This window comes from Aythya fuligula, chromosome 4, assembly GCF_009819795.1.
Source record: "Aythya fuligula isolate bAytFul2 chromosome 4, bAytFul2.pri, whole genome shotgun sequence".
Taxonomy (NCBI): Eukaryota; Metazoa; Chordata; class Aves; order Anseriformes; family Anatidae; genus Aythya; species Aythya fuligula.
The window spans coordinates 17,173,016-17,188,658 of NC_045562.1; the positions used below are offsets into that span (position 1 = coordinate 17,173,016).

General features: G+C 33.9%; 1 protein-coding gene across 1 annotated transcript in view; it reads left to right on the plus strand.

Annotated features, from left to right (window-relative positions):
- The window catches only part of TUSC3 (tumor suppressor candidate 3), a gene marked incomplete at its 5' end in the record, with an annotated part of 76,089 nt that extends 60,943 nt beyond the window's left edge, over positions 1-15,146 (plus strand). The window contains 3 exons of the mRNA XM_032186225.1: positions 4,700-4,774; positions 6,832-6,922; positions 14,854-15,146. Coding sequence (XP_032042116.1) covers positions 4,700-4,774; positions 6,832-6,922; positions 14,854-14,869 — 182 coding nt within the window. The remainder of the gene's footprint in view (positions 1-4,699; positions 4,775-6,831; positions 6,923-14,853) is intronic.
- Positions 15,147-15,643: the final 497 nt, after the last annotated feature.

Sequence of the window (15,643 nt, forward strand, 5' to 3'; positions counted from 1 at the left end):
TTTTTGTCTTGATTATTATCTTCACACTAACGTAAAAAAGTCAGATTCTCAAGGTAGAAAAGTGACTAATACCTTGTTTTCAAGAATTGCACATAGCTAAAGAATATTTCCTAAACAGAATGATTGGAATGCATGTTATCTTGGGATTTCTCAAATGTAAGTTGAAAGTTAAATACACCTTGAAATGGTTCAGTTAAAGAATGTGTAATGTGGTCAATATTTCTGAAGTTATAACAGGTATTTTAGAGGTTTAAATATTAGCAGGAAAACGTTAAGGCTGGTATTTCGCTAGGTAAGTGGAATATGTCCTTCTCATAAGGGGGCAGTAAAGAATTTTATCATGTTTTACTTAGTATTACTCAGAGAAAAAAAAAAAGGGGGGGGGGAAATAAAGGCATTGATTTTCCTGTAAATCTTGATACTTCTTCACAAAAAAAAAAAAAAAAGTAAAAAAAAAAATAAGTATGTGCTTTCCTTTTATCCACGCACAATAAAGTGAATAAGAGGTTTTTAAAGTTCAAGGGATAACCTGTCCCTATTTTAGTTAACAATAAACTGAGCACAAAGTTGAGTGGATGAACATTTTGTCCTCCTGTTGTTCTTGCTCATGTGTTATTAAGCAAGCTGCGTGATCTGCAGCTTTAATGCACTTGTTTCTTTATGTGAATAATGTTAATGTAGGTTTTGTTTTTTACTCTTGGCAGTAATCCAGCAGATTATGAATGAGGCCACCAAACTTTTTCACAAAGCTAACGAGTTGTCTATCAATTAATTTTCTCTCCTTTTCCTCCCCACTCACAACAGATTAGGACTAAATTTGTGAAGAAAATATACAAATGGTACATTAATACATTTATGGATTACCAGATTTTCTTCCTTTTGGGTACTCTGGCTGGAATTAGTAGCAATTAAATTTTCAGTCAAAGGATGCTAATAAACAGTAGCCAGAATTTACTAGTAATCACTTTAATTTTGTAAGGTAGCTATCATAGTTTGTTGATGCAATGTTTATTTTTGTTTTTTAATACTTCCAGGCAAGCACCTTGGTATTTACAGAGCTAAATATTATGCTCTGCTACTGCTGATCATTTTATTAATAATCTTATGAATTTTGGTGATCACTGTTTTTCATCATGCTATTAAACTGATCTCCCTCATGTATCAAAATATTTGGAGCCTTTTCAAAAGAACTAACTGAATTGTGTATGTTGTCAATTTCTATGAAAAGTATGTACCAGCTGGGGAAAAAAGGGCAGCAGAATTTCAGTAGGTAAATCATTCCAAATTTAAAAATGAGAAGATACTTAACTGGATTTGTACTCACACAAACTACCTACAAAAGTATACATTTATCAGAAAACATAAGCACCTGAATTTGAAACATTTGCTAGCCATGGTTTATCTGAGTGCCACACTTCCCTCATGTTTTCAGGATAATTGCATGATGCATAGTAACAGGGATAAAGAGAAACAGAAAATAAGTACGTCTTTTAATGCCATCTTATTTTTTGTGCATAGAAAACTTCGAAGTAAACAATATTCCAAGTAACTAATACTGGAAAAATATGTTATCATAAAAGATTATCTCTGTAGCTAGGACCATTGAGCTATTTTGTGAAATATCACAATAATGTAAAAAAAACATGCAGTATTAGGAAACAGTAGCCCAATATATTAAGTTAGGCTAAGAATTCTGTGGTAAAAAGCTAATGATTGCATTGAAATCAGAACTCAGTAAGACTGATTCTTTTGCTTCAACGTCATAAAGTAAGTGACATACTCACTGTTAGAGTGTGAAGTTATAAAGCCGGTGTCATTGACACTAACCAAGTGAGGCTAAAGTTAGAAAGCAACAACTGAAGCAAAAATAGTGACAGTGTGAGGGAAGTTGTAGGGGTAATGATGTGAGACTCCAAAAGACTTGGGAAAAAAAATCAGCACAGTTCACTGTGCCAGTGCTCCGTCACCCACACAGTAAAGAAGTGCTTCCAGATGTTGAGTTGGAACCTCGTGTTCCAGATTTTGCACTGAAACAAACTATTCATTATCTGAAGCTTCAAACTCCTTGTATATTTACCTACTAATTTTTTCTTGTTTTTCTTTTACTTTTCATCTGCAGTCTTCCCAGTAGTAATATGACTATGTTTGACGTATTTTCATTATTTCCAGGTTATTTTTGCCTTCAGTTGTATTTAAATGCCAAAAGTACTTAGGTATACAATTCTACATATGTTAATGTCTGATTAATGAAACTAACATCTTCTGAGATTCACAATGAAGCATCCTGGTGCACAAGTCCCTTGAAATCACCAATTCCTTTAACACAGTCCGCATCTGGACAGCATTGCATTAGGAACAATCAATACATTTTAGACCTTTTCCTTCAAAACAGGCATTGAAAAAGAAGATAATAGTGATGCTGATGTCTCTCAACATAAATTTAACAAATTCCTATGTCTATTGATTCTGAGTTTCTGATGCTTTGGGGAAAAACAAACAAATTATAAATGGCCTTAAGACTGGGAATTGAAAGAGATTTTTCCCCGGTATTGTTGGGATTCAATTATTGTTTCTTAATTTTCTCTGCCTTTAAGAATTTTGCATTTTTTCTCTAGGTAAAGTAGGACAGCATCATCAGAAAGACGGGGAGTGAGTTTAGGAGGAGTTAGATCCCCACTTTTTCACTCCCCAGCCAATTCTAAGCAATGATTTTGTGCAGAACTTGAATATAACCATTTATTCAAAAGGGTCACTCTGTGCCTTATACCTTGTGCATGTGTGAGAAAAGTAATTCAGGCTACTAATGTGTTGCTAGTGTCTAATTTAGGACTGTAGATAAGATGTCTGTACCCAAAAGATTGTTTATACTTGTATTTATTTGATATTGCAGAGATGAGTATCTACCTTTTTTTCAACACTGATGCTTATTTTTGTTAATCCCATTATTCAATATTTGACTTTTCTTATTCTTCATGTATGAAATCTAGAAGTCTCAAATGTGAATCATAGAGTCATAGAACAGTTTGGGTTGGACCATCTAGTTCCGACTTTTCTGCAATGGTCAGGGATGCCACCCACTAGATCAGCTTGCTCAGAGCCTTGTCCAACCTGGCCTTAAACACCTCCAGGGTTGGGGCATCCACAACCTCTCTGAACAACCTGTTTGGTGCCTCACCACCCTCTGAGTGAAGAATTTCCTTCTAACCTCTGATCTAAATCTCTCCTCTTTTAGTTTAAAGCCACTACCCCTAGTCAGGCTGTTGATCTCCACTGAAGTGGGATGATGTTAGCATTGATATGCTTTTAGCTTTTCCAAGTGATAAGACAAGGGGAAATAGCCTCAAGTTGCTACAGGGGAGGTGTAAGTTGGATATTAGGAGAAATTTCTTCACTGAAAGGGGTGTGCAGTATTGGAATATGCTGCCCAGAGAAATGGTTGAGTCACCATTCCTGGAGGTCTTCAAGAAATGTGTAGATTTAGAACTTATTAGCATGGTTTAATAGTAGACTTTAGTACTAGGTTAAAGGTTGGATTAGATGATCTTAGAAGTCTTTTCCAACATGAATGATTCTATGATTCTATGACATTTCTAATAGTTTTGCCCAGTCTCAGTTTGAAATTGTGTAACTGTGATTCAAGATGTCTTTAAGAATTTTGGTCTAATATTGATCAATTTCTAACATGAAAAAAAATGTTAATACAAATATTGATAGGATTAGTGCAAGTATAATGTTAGAGGATGCACATATTGTTCATGGTTGTAGCATGTTTGAAGTATCTCTCGTGCATTATCTGTGTAGGTAAATTGGAATACATCTCATTCTTAAAGTTGATAGTCTGTCATCCTGCTACCTAGCCCCAGAGTCAGTAAAATTAAAAAAAATAATAATCCTTATTCAAGATTCAGTTGTCTCAAAGTTTGCATTTTCTGACATTGTGAAATATAACTCACATGACATGCTCCTGCTTCAGTGTGGCATTCATGCATGCCTCCTCCTCAGAACAGATGTTAAGCACAGTAGTAACCATTCTTTTTATTTATACAATTTCAAATAAACAATTAAGTGAATGGTTTAAGATCTTGCTAAATTAGTCAAATTGCTTTATCATTATGTGCTTGTTCGTATTTGTAACAGTAATAATTAGGCAATAAAACACTGCAAGTGACTGAGGACTTTGCCTCTGGGATGTTTCTCTGCTGAACTATTAAGCAATATGACACTAAAGAGGGAGCTAATATCTGTCTAGAAGCAGAGGAAGATAAAGCAGTCCAACTGCTTCAATTTTCATTAAAAAAACAAACAAAAAAAAACAGCAGTGAATTGTGTGCAATAACAATGATTTCTGGTTTTAGTCTCCATTGTCTAAAGTCTTTTATTTCCAATATACGGAATATTGGAAGATATTGGGGAATAGCTATTTCCATAACTCTCCAAACGTTGTGTGTCCTACATGAGGACTTACCCTTTAAAGCTTTTTGAACCTCCTATCCTCTTTTATGTCGAATGCACAAAGGAAAATGTTGCTACCTACTTTTGCTACAGGTGAATCTATTGTTACGGTACAGATTGTGATATGCAGCTTTGTATGTAAATATTTTTTCATTTATTTACCTTGAAAACTTTAGTTTTTAGCTGTACCTTTGTGACTTCCTGAGGTATCCACACATCTGCCGTTTCCTTGACAATGGCAATACAGATGCTGCTATCACCATGGGAATGGTACTCCTGAATGAAGCTGCTACTTCCAAAGGGGATGTTGGAAAGAGGAGAAGTAAGTTGCTTATTTCAAATAAAATAATGTTTGCACAATTAAAAGATATTGAGAAATTACAGATGAATCTGATTAATCCTGATTAAGTTTTCAAAAGGTATCCCTTAAAACAATTTTTAAGTTTTGTGGTGTAGAAAAGATAGCATAAACCTTCAGGAGATAAAGCTGCATTCATATGAAGTTGTAGCTGTAATATATATATATATATATATATATATATATGTATATATGTATGTATATATATATATGCACGAATATGTATATATATAAATGGCTTAAGCATCCCCAGCCAACCTACAGGTTAACACAGCATCTCCGTGATGTAGTAAGGCATAGTGTGAATGATTTTTGGATTAGGATTATTTGAAAGTCAGTGAGTTAAAGAACAAGAGTTATAAAATATTGTTTTTAAAACATGAATTCAGGCATTTAAAATGCTTAAGATGACGATATTGGAAGGAGTGGAAACAACTCTCTTTCTTGGTACACTTTGCCAATATTGTAGGTTTCCACAGGAAAGTGAAAACCCAACAGTATAGAACATACCCTATTCTGTAATGTCTAAAGATTCTAAGGCTGAAGTGCAAGTTTAATATTTTTCTGAATTTCATTGTCATTCAGAATATTTAAAAGATTTTTGGCAATAAGTCGTGTAAGAGCATGATATGAAAGTATGTAACTAATACTGCTTTTGAAAGAGACATTGACATGAGTTTAATCGGCATGCGATCATAGATCATAGATCCAGATTGCAGCTGGGTGTGTGAATGTAAGTGAAATAACAATGGACTACAGTACAAAATCAAACTCCTTTCTGCTTGTGGTCCTTACATGAATGCTTTCTGTGTACTTGCCTTGCATTGTTTGCTCATGCTTATGAATTTATTTATTCATGTTTTGAAGTCGTATTTGTGACTGATGATTTTTTGATGATAAAATGTGTTTATAAGATTTGTATATGGCTAGTTTTCTTAAAATAACTGCAGAAATCATATATTTAAATTTACATATGTCAGTTTTCACATGGCCAATTTTAATGAAAAAATGCATCTGTTTTCAGGTTCACTGACTTCATGGTTGCTTGTTCTTTGCTCAAAGCCAGCCACTTTTGACACAGAAATATTGCAATTAAATAGCAAAGGTTTGCCTAGGTTAGGAATAGTATAAGAAAAGCTTTTAAAACCAAATTTGCTCATTAGAACCAAAACATAACCTAATGTAGATGAGATGCATCTCAATTACCTGCAACAGCTTGTAAAACATTTTTTTTATTTTTATTTTGTTTTCCCCCACTTACGTACAATTGAGTGAACAGTGATGACTGATAAAATTTTATGCTATGGCACATAGGTGCCAACTGCTGTTTCACATATCATTTCTTAATTTAAGTTTTTAGTTTGCTAATTCATTTGTAGCCTGAAAAGACTTAAAAGAGCTTGCATCTCATCTAGGTGCTATGAGAAGCTGTGTGTCATTATTACTTATCTTCAGTACCAGAAGATTAATATTGTTGTTAAGAGTAAAAAATAATTTGGCTACCAATCTTGGAACTTAATACAGTGTAATGTTTTAGCCATTAAGAATTAGATACAGTAGCTACTAAACAGCCTTTGCTGTTACTTTAGCCTTAGAGGGTTGACTAGAGAGAACATGATTCCATTAGTCAAGCAATATTTTTCTAAATGTGATTTGTTTTCTGAAAAGAACAAGCAAAAACCTGAAATGACATTACTTGATATGTATAATTTACAGGGTTACTAAATCCATTATCAGTGGTAAGGTGTTTGTATCCACACACATTTGAGTTGCAAATTGCTACTCTTTTCTTGAAAATACATTCATACTGACAAGTTATTTTTTCTTAATAACCATAAATATTATTTCCATGTGTGTTTGAAATCCTGTCAGAAGATAGCGGGCATCAGTAGGCAAGGCAGCAACAGTTTTGTATTTCACTGTCAAAATTCCTTATAAATGATTGACATAAATAATATTCTTTGTAGAAATTCCAGTTTAAATCTTTTATATGCTAGTAAACAAAGTTGTTTTCTTTCCAGTAATATGCCTGGTAGGCCTGGGTCTGGTGGTCTTTTTCTTCAGCTTCCTTTTGTCGATATTCCGTTCCAAATACCATGGCTACCCATATAGGTAATCTCTCAATAAATTCTCATTTTATATATTTCAGTAACTTTGAATAAGTTTAAGAATAGCTTTTAGGTAACAGATATTTAATTTTTATCACTGGAGTCTGTGGGATCTGGAAGAAGCAGGAAGAAAGGTGATTAATCAAAACGAACCAAAAAGGGCTGGAAAGCTAGTGGGGTTGACATGACTGTTACTGCAGATCAGTTAAATTGGTTTGAGCACAGACCATGGCATCTACGGTGCCACCACTAAAAATGCAAAGGAAAACATATGCTTAAACTTATAAACCTTTTTTAGATATTTTTTTGTGCGTCTTTGAAACTAAGATAAAAGAAACACCAAACCAGTGTACAGTGCTAAGCTATGCTTTATCACCACGTTCCATCTTTTTTGTCAGAAACACCAGAGAGGAAATAAAGGGTTATGATCTTTAATTATATTTACATCTGCCAATTAAACAGTTGTAGTTTGTCAGACAAGAAGAAAAAAGTGGAGAAACAGTAAAGGAAAAACAGTTCTTGCCCAAGGATGTAGGGAAGCTCTCTCCATTTTGCAGGTGGATGCTCTCATCTGTGAGTCACCTGTAGAGTTCTAGACTTGATTCACATCGCCTTGCTCATCTGTTAACGTATTTTTTCAGCAGCCTGTTAAGAATCCATATCATTTTCTCTTAATCCCAGTATAATTTTTTTTTACATGAAAAATCCTACCCCAGAGGAAAGGGAAATGTGCAATTATGTGAAGTCTTCAGTGCTGTAGTAATGATGGACCAGGTTACTGAGATAAAAGCCATACAGTGACATTTCCTGAGTCATCAAGTTTGTGGAACAAAACAGAGAGATCTGTTGATTTTTCTCATTCAAAGCTTTCTTTTATAAGATGACTAAAATATTTTTAATGAGGAAGAGTCTTCTGTTGTTCCAACAAATCTCCAAGATTAATAGTTTTGTTCCGTTGACTTTTGATCCTATTTGAAACTACGCTGTTCTTTCTTTTGCTCCAGTCTTTGCTCCTTTTTAATATATTTTCATGTATATATATGTTCATATTATACAGTTGGCATAGTCTTAATGTGCTATGTAAGGCTTTACGATAGAGATAAGATGCATGTGAGCTGTTTTCCTCCCTCTAGCTGTCCACAATGCATTTTAAATAAGATGTTTGCCTTATTTCCAGTAAAATTGTTTTTTATAAACTAGTAGACTAATCATTCACAGAATACTAATCTACATCACTATTTAACATGGATGAAAGTAAGTGGATGATATTCAAGTTGCTGTATAGATACAGTAACATTTTGCTGAAAGATCTGACATGATGAAATGTCATCTAATACATATACAAAATATAAATAAAGGAAGCTTTTGCACCATAGATGGAAGGCTATATTTTGAAGTAGAGAACAAAAGAACTGTCTGTTAATTTTAACAGTTCCGCTGTTAATGCCACTGTTAACAAATCATGTAAAGAATACTTCTACAGTTTTTCTCTTAGTATTGCTTTCTATGACTAGCTCTAGTGCATTAGTGCAGTAGCCAGTTTTATATTCTGTGCTTTGTTCTACCATTCAAGACAATAGAGCTCTTCCCTTTGCAATATGCACAGAAGGGCTGTTCCTGCTTTTTACTCTTTCCTGCTGGAAAGGGAAAAGCTCTTTAAAGAGCTCAATACTATAATACTGCAAGATTTCATCAGTATGGGGTTTGTAATTTTCAATTAGGGGTAGTCTGTACAGCCTCTCAACATATTCTACCTTTTAGCCTTCAATAACTTGGGGTGAAGAACAGAATCTAGTCTCTAAAAGTGTGAGATATTCTTACTTCCCATTAAGAGCTTAGGTTGAAGTAATTATTAGCTTCATCTGCAGCACATTAAGGTCACTTTTCATTTTTAATTCTTTCATCTTAGGAATGTTCTTACCACATATTAACAACATGCTTATATGATTTTGCCAACTTCCAGACCTTGCATGGTATTTCTGAATGCTAACACTAGACATTTTAGACTCTCATGTTACACTTAAGATGTCTGAGGTTGAACCGTACCTTGTGAACACAACACCATAGATGTTCATGCATACTTGTTTTCTGGGGAATTTCCTTCTTTTCTTGCTAATGTTTTTTTCTGTAAATTTTGGGGAAGCAGATTTTTTTTTTCAACAACTGGATCTGTTCTTAGTGAAAAAATAAGACATCTTTTTTCAGTTGTCTAGCAGAAGTTGAAGCCTGTGTAGATTTTAGACTCCTCTGTTAGTATCCAAACTAAGAATAAAGGATGTGAAGAAGCAGGAGAAAAAAAAAAAAAAGAGAGAGAGAGAGAGAGAAAATTTGATTTCTATCAAAGGTTCGGTAAATTTAGTTTGATATGCAATGCATGTGGAAAAATGCACGTTATTATGTTACAGCTGGTGAAGAAAGAAATAAAAGAACTCTAGGATAGCGCTGAAAAGAATGATTCATTACAATCCTGTTAAAGTGAGATACTGCTTCATCATGCTGCTACTGTGAAGAAACTGTTAGACCCATAAACCAAAATCTGTCCTAAGGAGCTGAGTTAGAATCAGCATCACAACTTACTAATCAATACCCATGAGATAAATTCATGAAAGAATGAACTCCATGGATGCTGAGTACATGAGAAACATTTAGTAGCTGACTTGGTGTGTTGAAGTTGTTCCTTGTTTTTGTTTTTGCCACATTACTGCTTCTACAGGATTTAGCAAGGTTTTACAGGCTTGCTTGTACTCTTCTAGATTCTCTGTTTTCATGGGAATGAACTAACCATTCAGTCTTAAATCCTCATTCAGTGCAGAATTACTGGAAACCGTCACTAGAACTGGTCATATTACTTTGCCATGATTAAATTTGTTTGTTTCCAAATGTTTAATTTACTTATCTGTTCCTTTCCATTGTTAAGGAGAGGTTTTCCTTTGAGGGTTTTGTTGGTCTCTTGGGTAGTTCTGAACCCATTTTGTGTTCTGTTATTGTAAATAAACATACTATGGATTCTTTGACACTTCAGTTGTCTCAACCATGTAGTCTACATGACACTGCCATACTCTTTCTGAAGAGGAGAAGTTTCTTTATGCTCATACTTAATTAATTTTAATTTAAAGTGAACACACAGAACAGTAAGGTAGACTAAGTATATAAATTCTGTTATGTTCTCATTGCTCCATTAATTTTATATCCTGCTCTTAAATCTTAGTCATATATGCTGATACACATTGATCTTTTTGTCTGAATTTCTCAGCATCTTTCCAAAGAGTTTCTTGTCCCATCAGTTGATCCTGGTGTAGATATGTCTTACAATGTGAAATATGTCTGTCTGTTTACTTTCACTGTTAGTAGGTTTCACCTTGAAACTATCAGTCTTTATGTGATAAATTGTCCTCAGGCTAGTAAAGCTTGGTCTGTAACAACAGTAACAACAATGCATACTAATGATTTGTCAGAAAAAAAGAAAGAATGTTTATGAAAGAATCTACACATGCCGAAAGCAGTATTTAAAGAAAATGTTGTTTTAATGCTATATACATAATCACAAGCATCAACTTCTGTCTTAAAAAAAAAAAAAAAAAGGTCTAATATACCAAATTGTTTGTGCTGTCACTAAACAATCAAGTCCTCTGTGAAGCAGTATGCAGTATGCATCAATAAAAACTGAAAAAGTAACATAACCTTCTGTGCATCCTCATTCTCTCCACTGACCTCTATGTAGTGAAGATAAATCAAAAACAGAGATAGATAAACATAAAGCAGGAGTCAAAAACTGGAGTAAAACAGTCATTTCCTTTTCTAACGTGCATAAATAAAAGTACTGGGAATGCTGTTACTTCCTTGACCCCAGTAATGCCATTGTCAGTGTTAATTTCTGTGACAAACAGAAAAGTGCTAGAGAACAGCACAAGTCTATAAACGTGCTCTATAAAGGGCACGTATGTATGTAGGAAGGAAAAGTAACATTATGTTTACATTATTTTCATCTACTTCAGACATCTTCCAATTAAGTTTTCAATTCTTCCTTCCACAGAATATTACTTTCTGAAGGTTAGTGTTGGGGAAAAAAAAAAAAAAAAAAGTTCCTATGTTGGTAAAATACTCTTATACGATCAACTTTTGGAATGAGAGAGGTGATGCAAAATGGAGGTCACCGTGAAGGTTACTTACTGAGTACACAATCATGATGGATGAGTTAGCATGTAATAAATCTCTCCCCTGGAGCCATTTTTATCAGGGCAGATTTTTTTCATGCTGGTACTAAACTACATTTTTGTAAGGAGCAAGATAGAATCTTTAATTGTGCTAAAACTTTTATTTTAATTGTTGTCATTGATGGCTGAATGATAATTCATTAATTTTATTTCACACTGTTGAACATTTTCCACTTTATAAAGCTTTCTGGATAAGATAAGGGTGTTGTTAGGAATATTTTTAGAAGCTTTTTCACCCCAACATTTAAACTGAATAAGTGATATATTAAGTATCAGATATTCAGTCATTGAGCAATAAAATTTCACTATATAAGCACAAAATTTTATCAGTAACAACAGAGAGAATATACTTAACTCTGAGCCAAACGTATGAACTCTAGGTTAGCTTTTCTGGTCAGAAAAGAGCTTTGAAAGTTCAATGCAAATGTCACTTCAGGCAGTTGCAGTCCAAAAAAAGCACAGAAAATATTAAGAATGAGAAAGGACAATAAGAACAAAACAGAAGGTATCAGTACTCTAGCACAGTAGTGTATTATTATGAATATTAGGAACGTAAATATTTGTAACACTGGTTTCTTCAAGAGGACAGACAGACAAAAGTCTTACCCACTGTTTACTAATATTAAAAAAATATATATTTTTTTTTTCTTTTCAGCTTTGGCTGAAATTTACCAAGTGTGTTGTCTTTTATGCTTTATTTTCTGCATTAATTTTTAGTATGGTTTTGTTATTGTTCACACCTCTTACAGTCCTTTCAAGTCTATGACTTACCATGTACTTTTTTCTTAATCTGATTTTAAATCATACGAACAGCTGAAAAGTTGAAGTTTTCAAATAATTTTTAAGTTGCTTACATTATGCAACAAAAGTTGGTGTGTGTTTTTTTTTTTTAACTTGCATTTGAGTGTTTCATTATCAGATTAGCCTTTATAGCAATTGCATTTGTGTATTATTGAAAAGATTAAGGTGAAGAAGTTTTAGTTAAATCATAAAGAATAATCAGCCTTCAGAACTATGTACTGGCAGAATGGAAAAAATACATATTCTTTATTGACTAGCAGAGAGAAAGAACTAAGCTACAAGATAGCATGATAAATAAAAGATGCCTTATTTTCATGAAATGAACATAAATGTTAAGTCAGACATGAAGTATTCATTCATTGCTTAGAGAAAAGCAGTCAGTGCAACATGAACAGACAAATTACAAGATGCCCCAGAGCTGCAAAACTCCTTGCATTCACCGTATACCCCATATAAGAAATGTCTATCCTCAATGTAATTAAATTAGTTTCAGTAAAGAAAACTTGCATAATAATGAACAATAGAGATTAAATACAAGTGAATAAAATAGAATAGTTATTTCTTAAAAATATATTGGTAAAATATAAATGAACATGTATGCAGACAAATTATTTTTTTTAATAGATATGAGTGCTACAAAGAACTGCTCAGGTGTGCCACACTGACTTCATGCCTAATTAGTTTGATTCACGTTTATGAACTGATAAATGTATTTCTGTTGAACACCGAGATTCACAGTTAGGTCTATGGCAAAATGGGTTATTTTCCTCAAAACAGAGGAAATAAGAATAATTTTAAAAGGCAGGAGAATTACAATACACATTTATCAAGACAATGCACCTCAAATTTATTGTTTTTATATTATTATTCTTAATGTGGCCGGGCAGCAGCTTCTTGAGAAAGAAGCTGTCCATTGAAATGGAAACAAAACAGCCCAGTCTCTTCCATGCATCTAAACTATCCAAGAGCATACCTAATTAATGAATAGCCACAAACCACTGCATTTCTCTCCATGAGAAATGTCCACATTCAGTGCCAATTTGTAGACCTGAATTTCAGGTGAAGAACAGACCTGAATTGTGCCCCATAGCACATCTCTTAAGAAGGGAATGCTTCTTCCTGTGGCAGTTTGCATGCTGTTCAATGAGTAGGACTTCTGTGATTGTCACCATTAGAAATTTCTTTTAGCATGTATAGCTTTCCTATAAGTCTTATAAGTTCTGCCATTTCCTCCTACCTGTTGTACCCATTTCCATTTAGTTAATGTCTGGAAGGGCACAGTTTGGCCATCCTTTCCTGCTGTGCTTTGCCTAAGGGGATATGGTTTCTTTTTTTTTTTTTCTTTTTGCAGATCTTTTCCAACAGATGTTGTCCAACTTGTCACAGATTTTTCAGAAATGCTGCCTCCTCCCCTTCTTTTTTGGCTACTCCCTATATCATGATTTTTATGATGTTTTTGCTTTTTGTCATTTTCCACCTTTGGCTTTTTCCTTCTTTGAGCATCTCTTTGGCTTGTTTTATAATTTCTACATTACTTTCAGTGTTTACCTTACGCATGTTCTATATTATGTCTCTTAGCTGCTAAAGATGCAGTTCAGTTACAAACAGAAAGTAAGGAACAGTAAATACGACAGTGTATTTATTCAAAATGATGCTGCTATATTTATATATTCCTACAGTTATATCTTTCAGCCCTGTCTATCAACACAACCTGCATGATTACTGTAATCCTCACCCTTCCCACTCTTCACCTCCAAAATTTTTCACTGACTGAATTCCTCTCTTCTCTTCTCTCCTCTCCTCTCAATTCTTTTTTTCCTATACATGGCCTTAAATACCAATCTATGAGCTAGGTTATCTTTCTAGTATACTGTGCTCAGCATTCTCTTCTCTGTTCAGCACCTTACAATTCACCTCATCACGCAGTTGTTCTTGCTAGCTTTTCCCTTTCAGTAATCACCCTCCAGCACCCAACCAGTTGCCATCTGTTTTGCCTTGGTTTGTATGTCTTGCCTAATAAGCGTGTCAACTTTTTACAGCAGGGAACATCTTTATACTGGTACTGTCTTTTAAGCTTATGGCAATTGCATGGCTGTTCTGTAATGAGTAATTAATTATGCCATTAATGGAAAACTGATGAAGTTAATACAATGTGTACGCTAGAGCACACTGCATGTCTATAAAGGAGTGGAAAGATCTTTTATGCAAAGCTAGAGGCAGTGAAGCTGTAGAAATCCTTCCATTCAGTAGCTCATTGTTTTTATGTTTGTACTGTTAACTGAGTCTGTGATTGTGTCTTTGTGTTCCCATTAACCTATTTGTAAGATAACTCTTCTTTGGTAAAGTCCTTGTAAATCCCCAAATGAAAGGTGTGACAAGCAATGTGTATGTTTTTTGTTTGTTTGTTTGTTTTTGTAAATAAAAAGCTGTGTTCTGGGGTTAAGAAGCAACAATGTCATCTGAAACTTCTTAATTTATTAAAACATTAAAAATGTAAGAAACTGCAGCCTTACAGAGCCTTGCTAAGTCCTCTATACCCTCTTTGCTCAGGGGCCACTTCAACAGTAAAGAATGCTTAAAATAAATCTGAAACATCTCCTGGGAGAGGTAGTTCTCACTTTAAGTAGTAAGAGCAGATGCAGAGCTTGATTGAAGAGAACAGATGTTTGAAGTGCATTTTGCTTTTTAATTTTTTTAATAGGAAAATTTAAGCTTCAGTCACTCAGGTTTTTATTTGACGGCTTTCATCTTGCTTAGTAATTACTTAATGGGATATAAAAATTTAAGAGATTATTACACAAACATTGGATGACTTTTCAAATGAATGTTTTCAAGTCCTTGTTTATTCTTTTTGAAATAATTGTGATGCTATATTTTATAGACATTTCTCAGCATTTAATCATGTTTCCTTTCTTTTCAGCTTCTTAATTAAATGAATTCAAGAGGGATTCATTTAGAGCTGCTTACCATGAAGATAAGCTGTTACTGATATTATCTGCCCGCCAATGTTACATGTATTCAAGAATCTTTTGTTGGTTCGTCTGTTTTTGTGATAATTTATATAGTATGCCAATAGAGAAATGAATACAGTTTTATGCAATGAATGCTTAATTTATAGAAACATACAGTAAACATCTCATTGGGAAGTGCTAAAAAGTTATGAATATAGTATACTTAGTGCTCAAGAATTTAAATAAATTTCTTTATAATGTGCTTCTGTTTAAGTCTTCCTCATTGACAAGAATACAAGGTGTATTGCCAGGATTTTTCATCTGAATTTTGTTAAAAGCTTTTGCGATGTGTTTTGGCATATGAACAAAATATTGTTCTTTAAACTCCTGTTTAGAGAAATACCTAAACATGTAGGTGGGGACTGTAATTTAACAACTCCATACATCTTGCTACCACTTTGCTTTGAAACTGTTATCTTAGCGGACAATAGAATTCAGCCCAGAAGCTTTAATTTTACATTATTGTTTGCACACTGATCATACTAACACAGTGTCATGTAGGATCCCCCCAAAACACAGTGTAGCTCTTCGGTAGCCATTCTAGAGATGGTACAACCTGATATATTTGTAGCTACCATTACAAGAGTAAGGATCAAGGAAGTCTTGGAAAAGCCCCATCTGTTCATTTTTACTGAACTATTAAATAAACCACCAATTAGCCAGACAACTCAATGCCTTTGTCTCCAGTTCTAGAGGTAC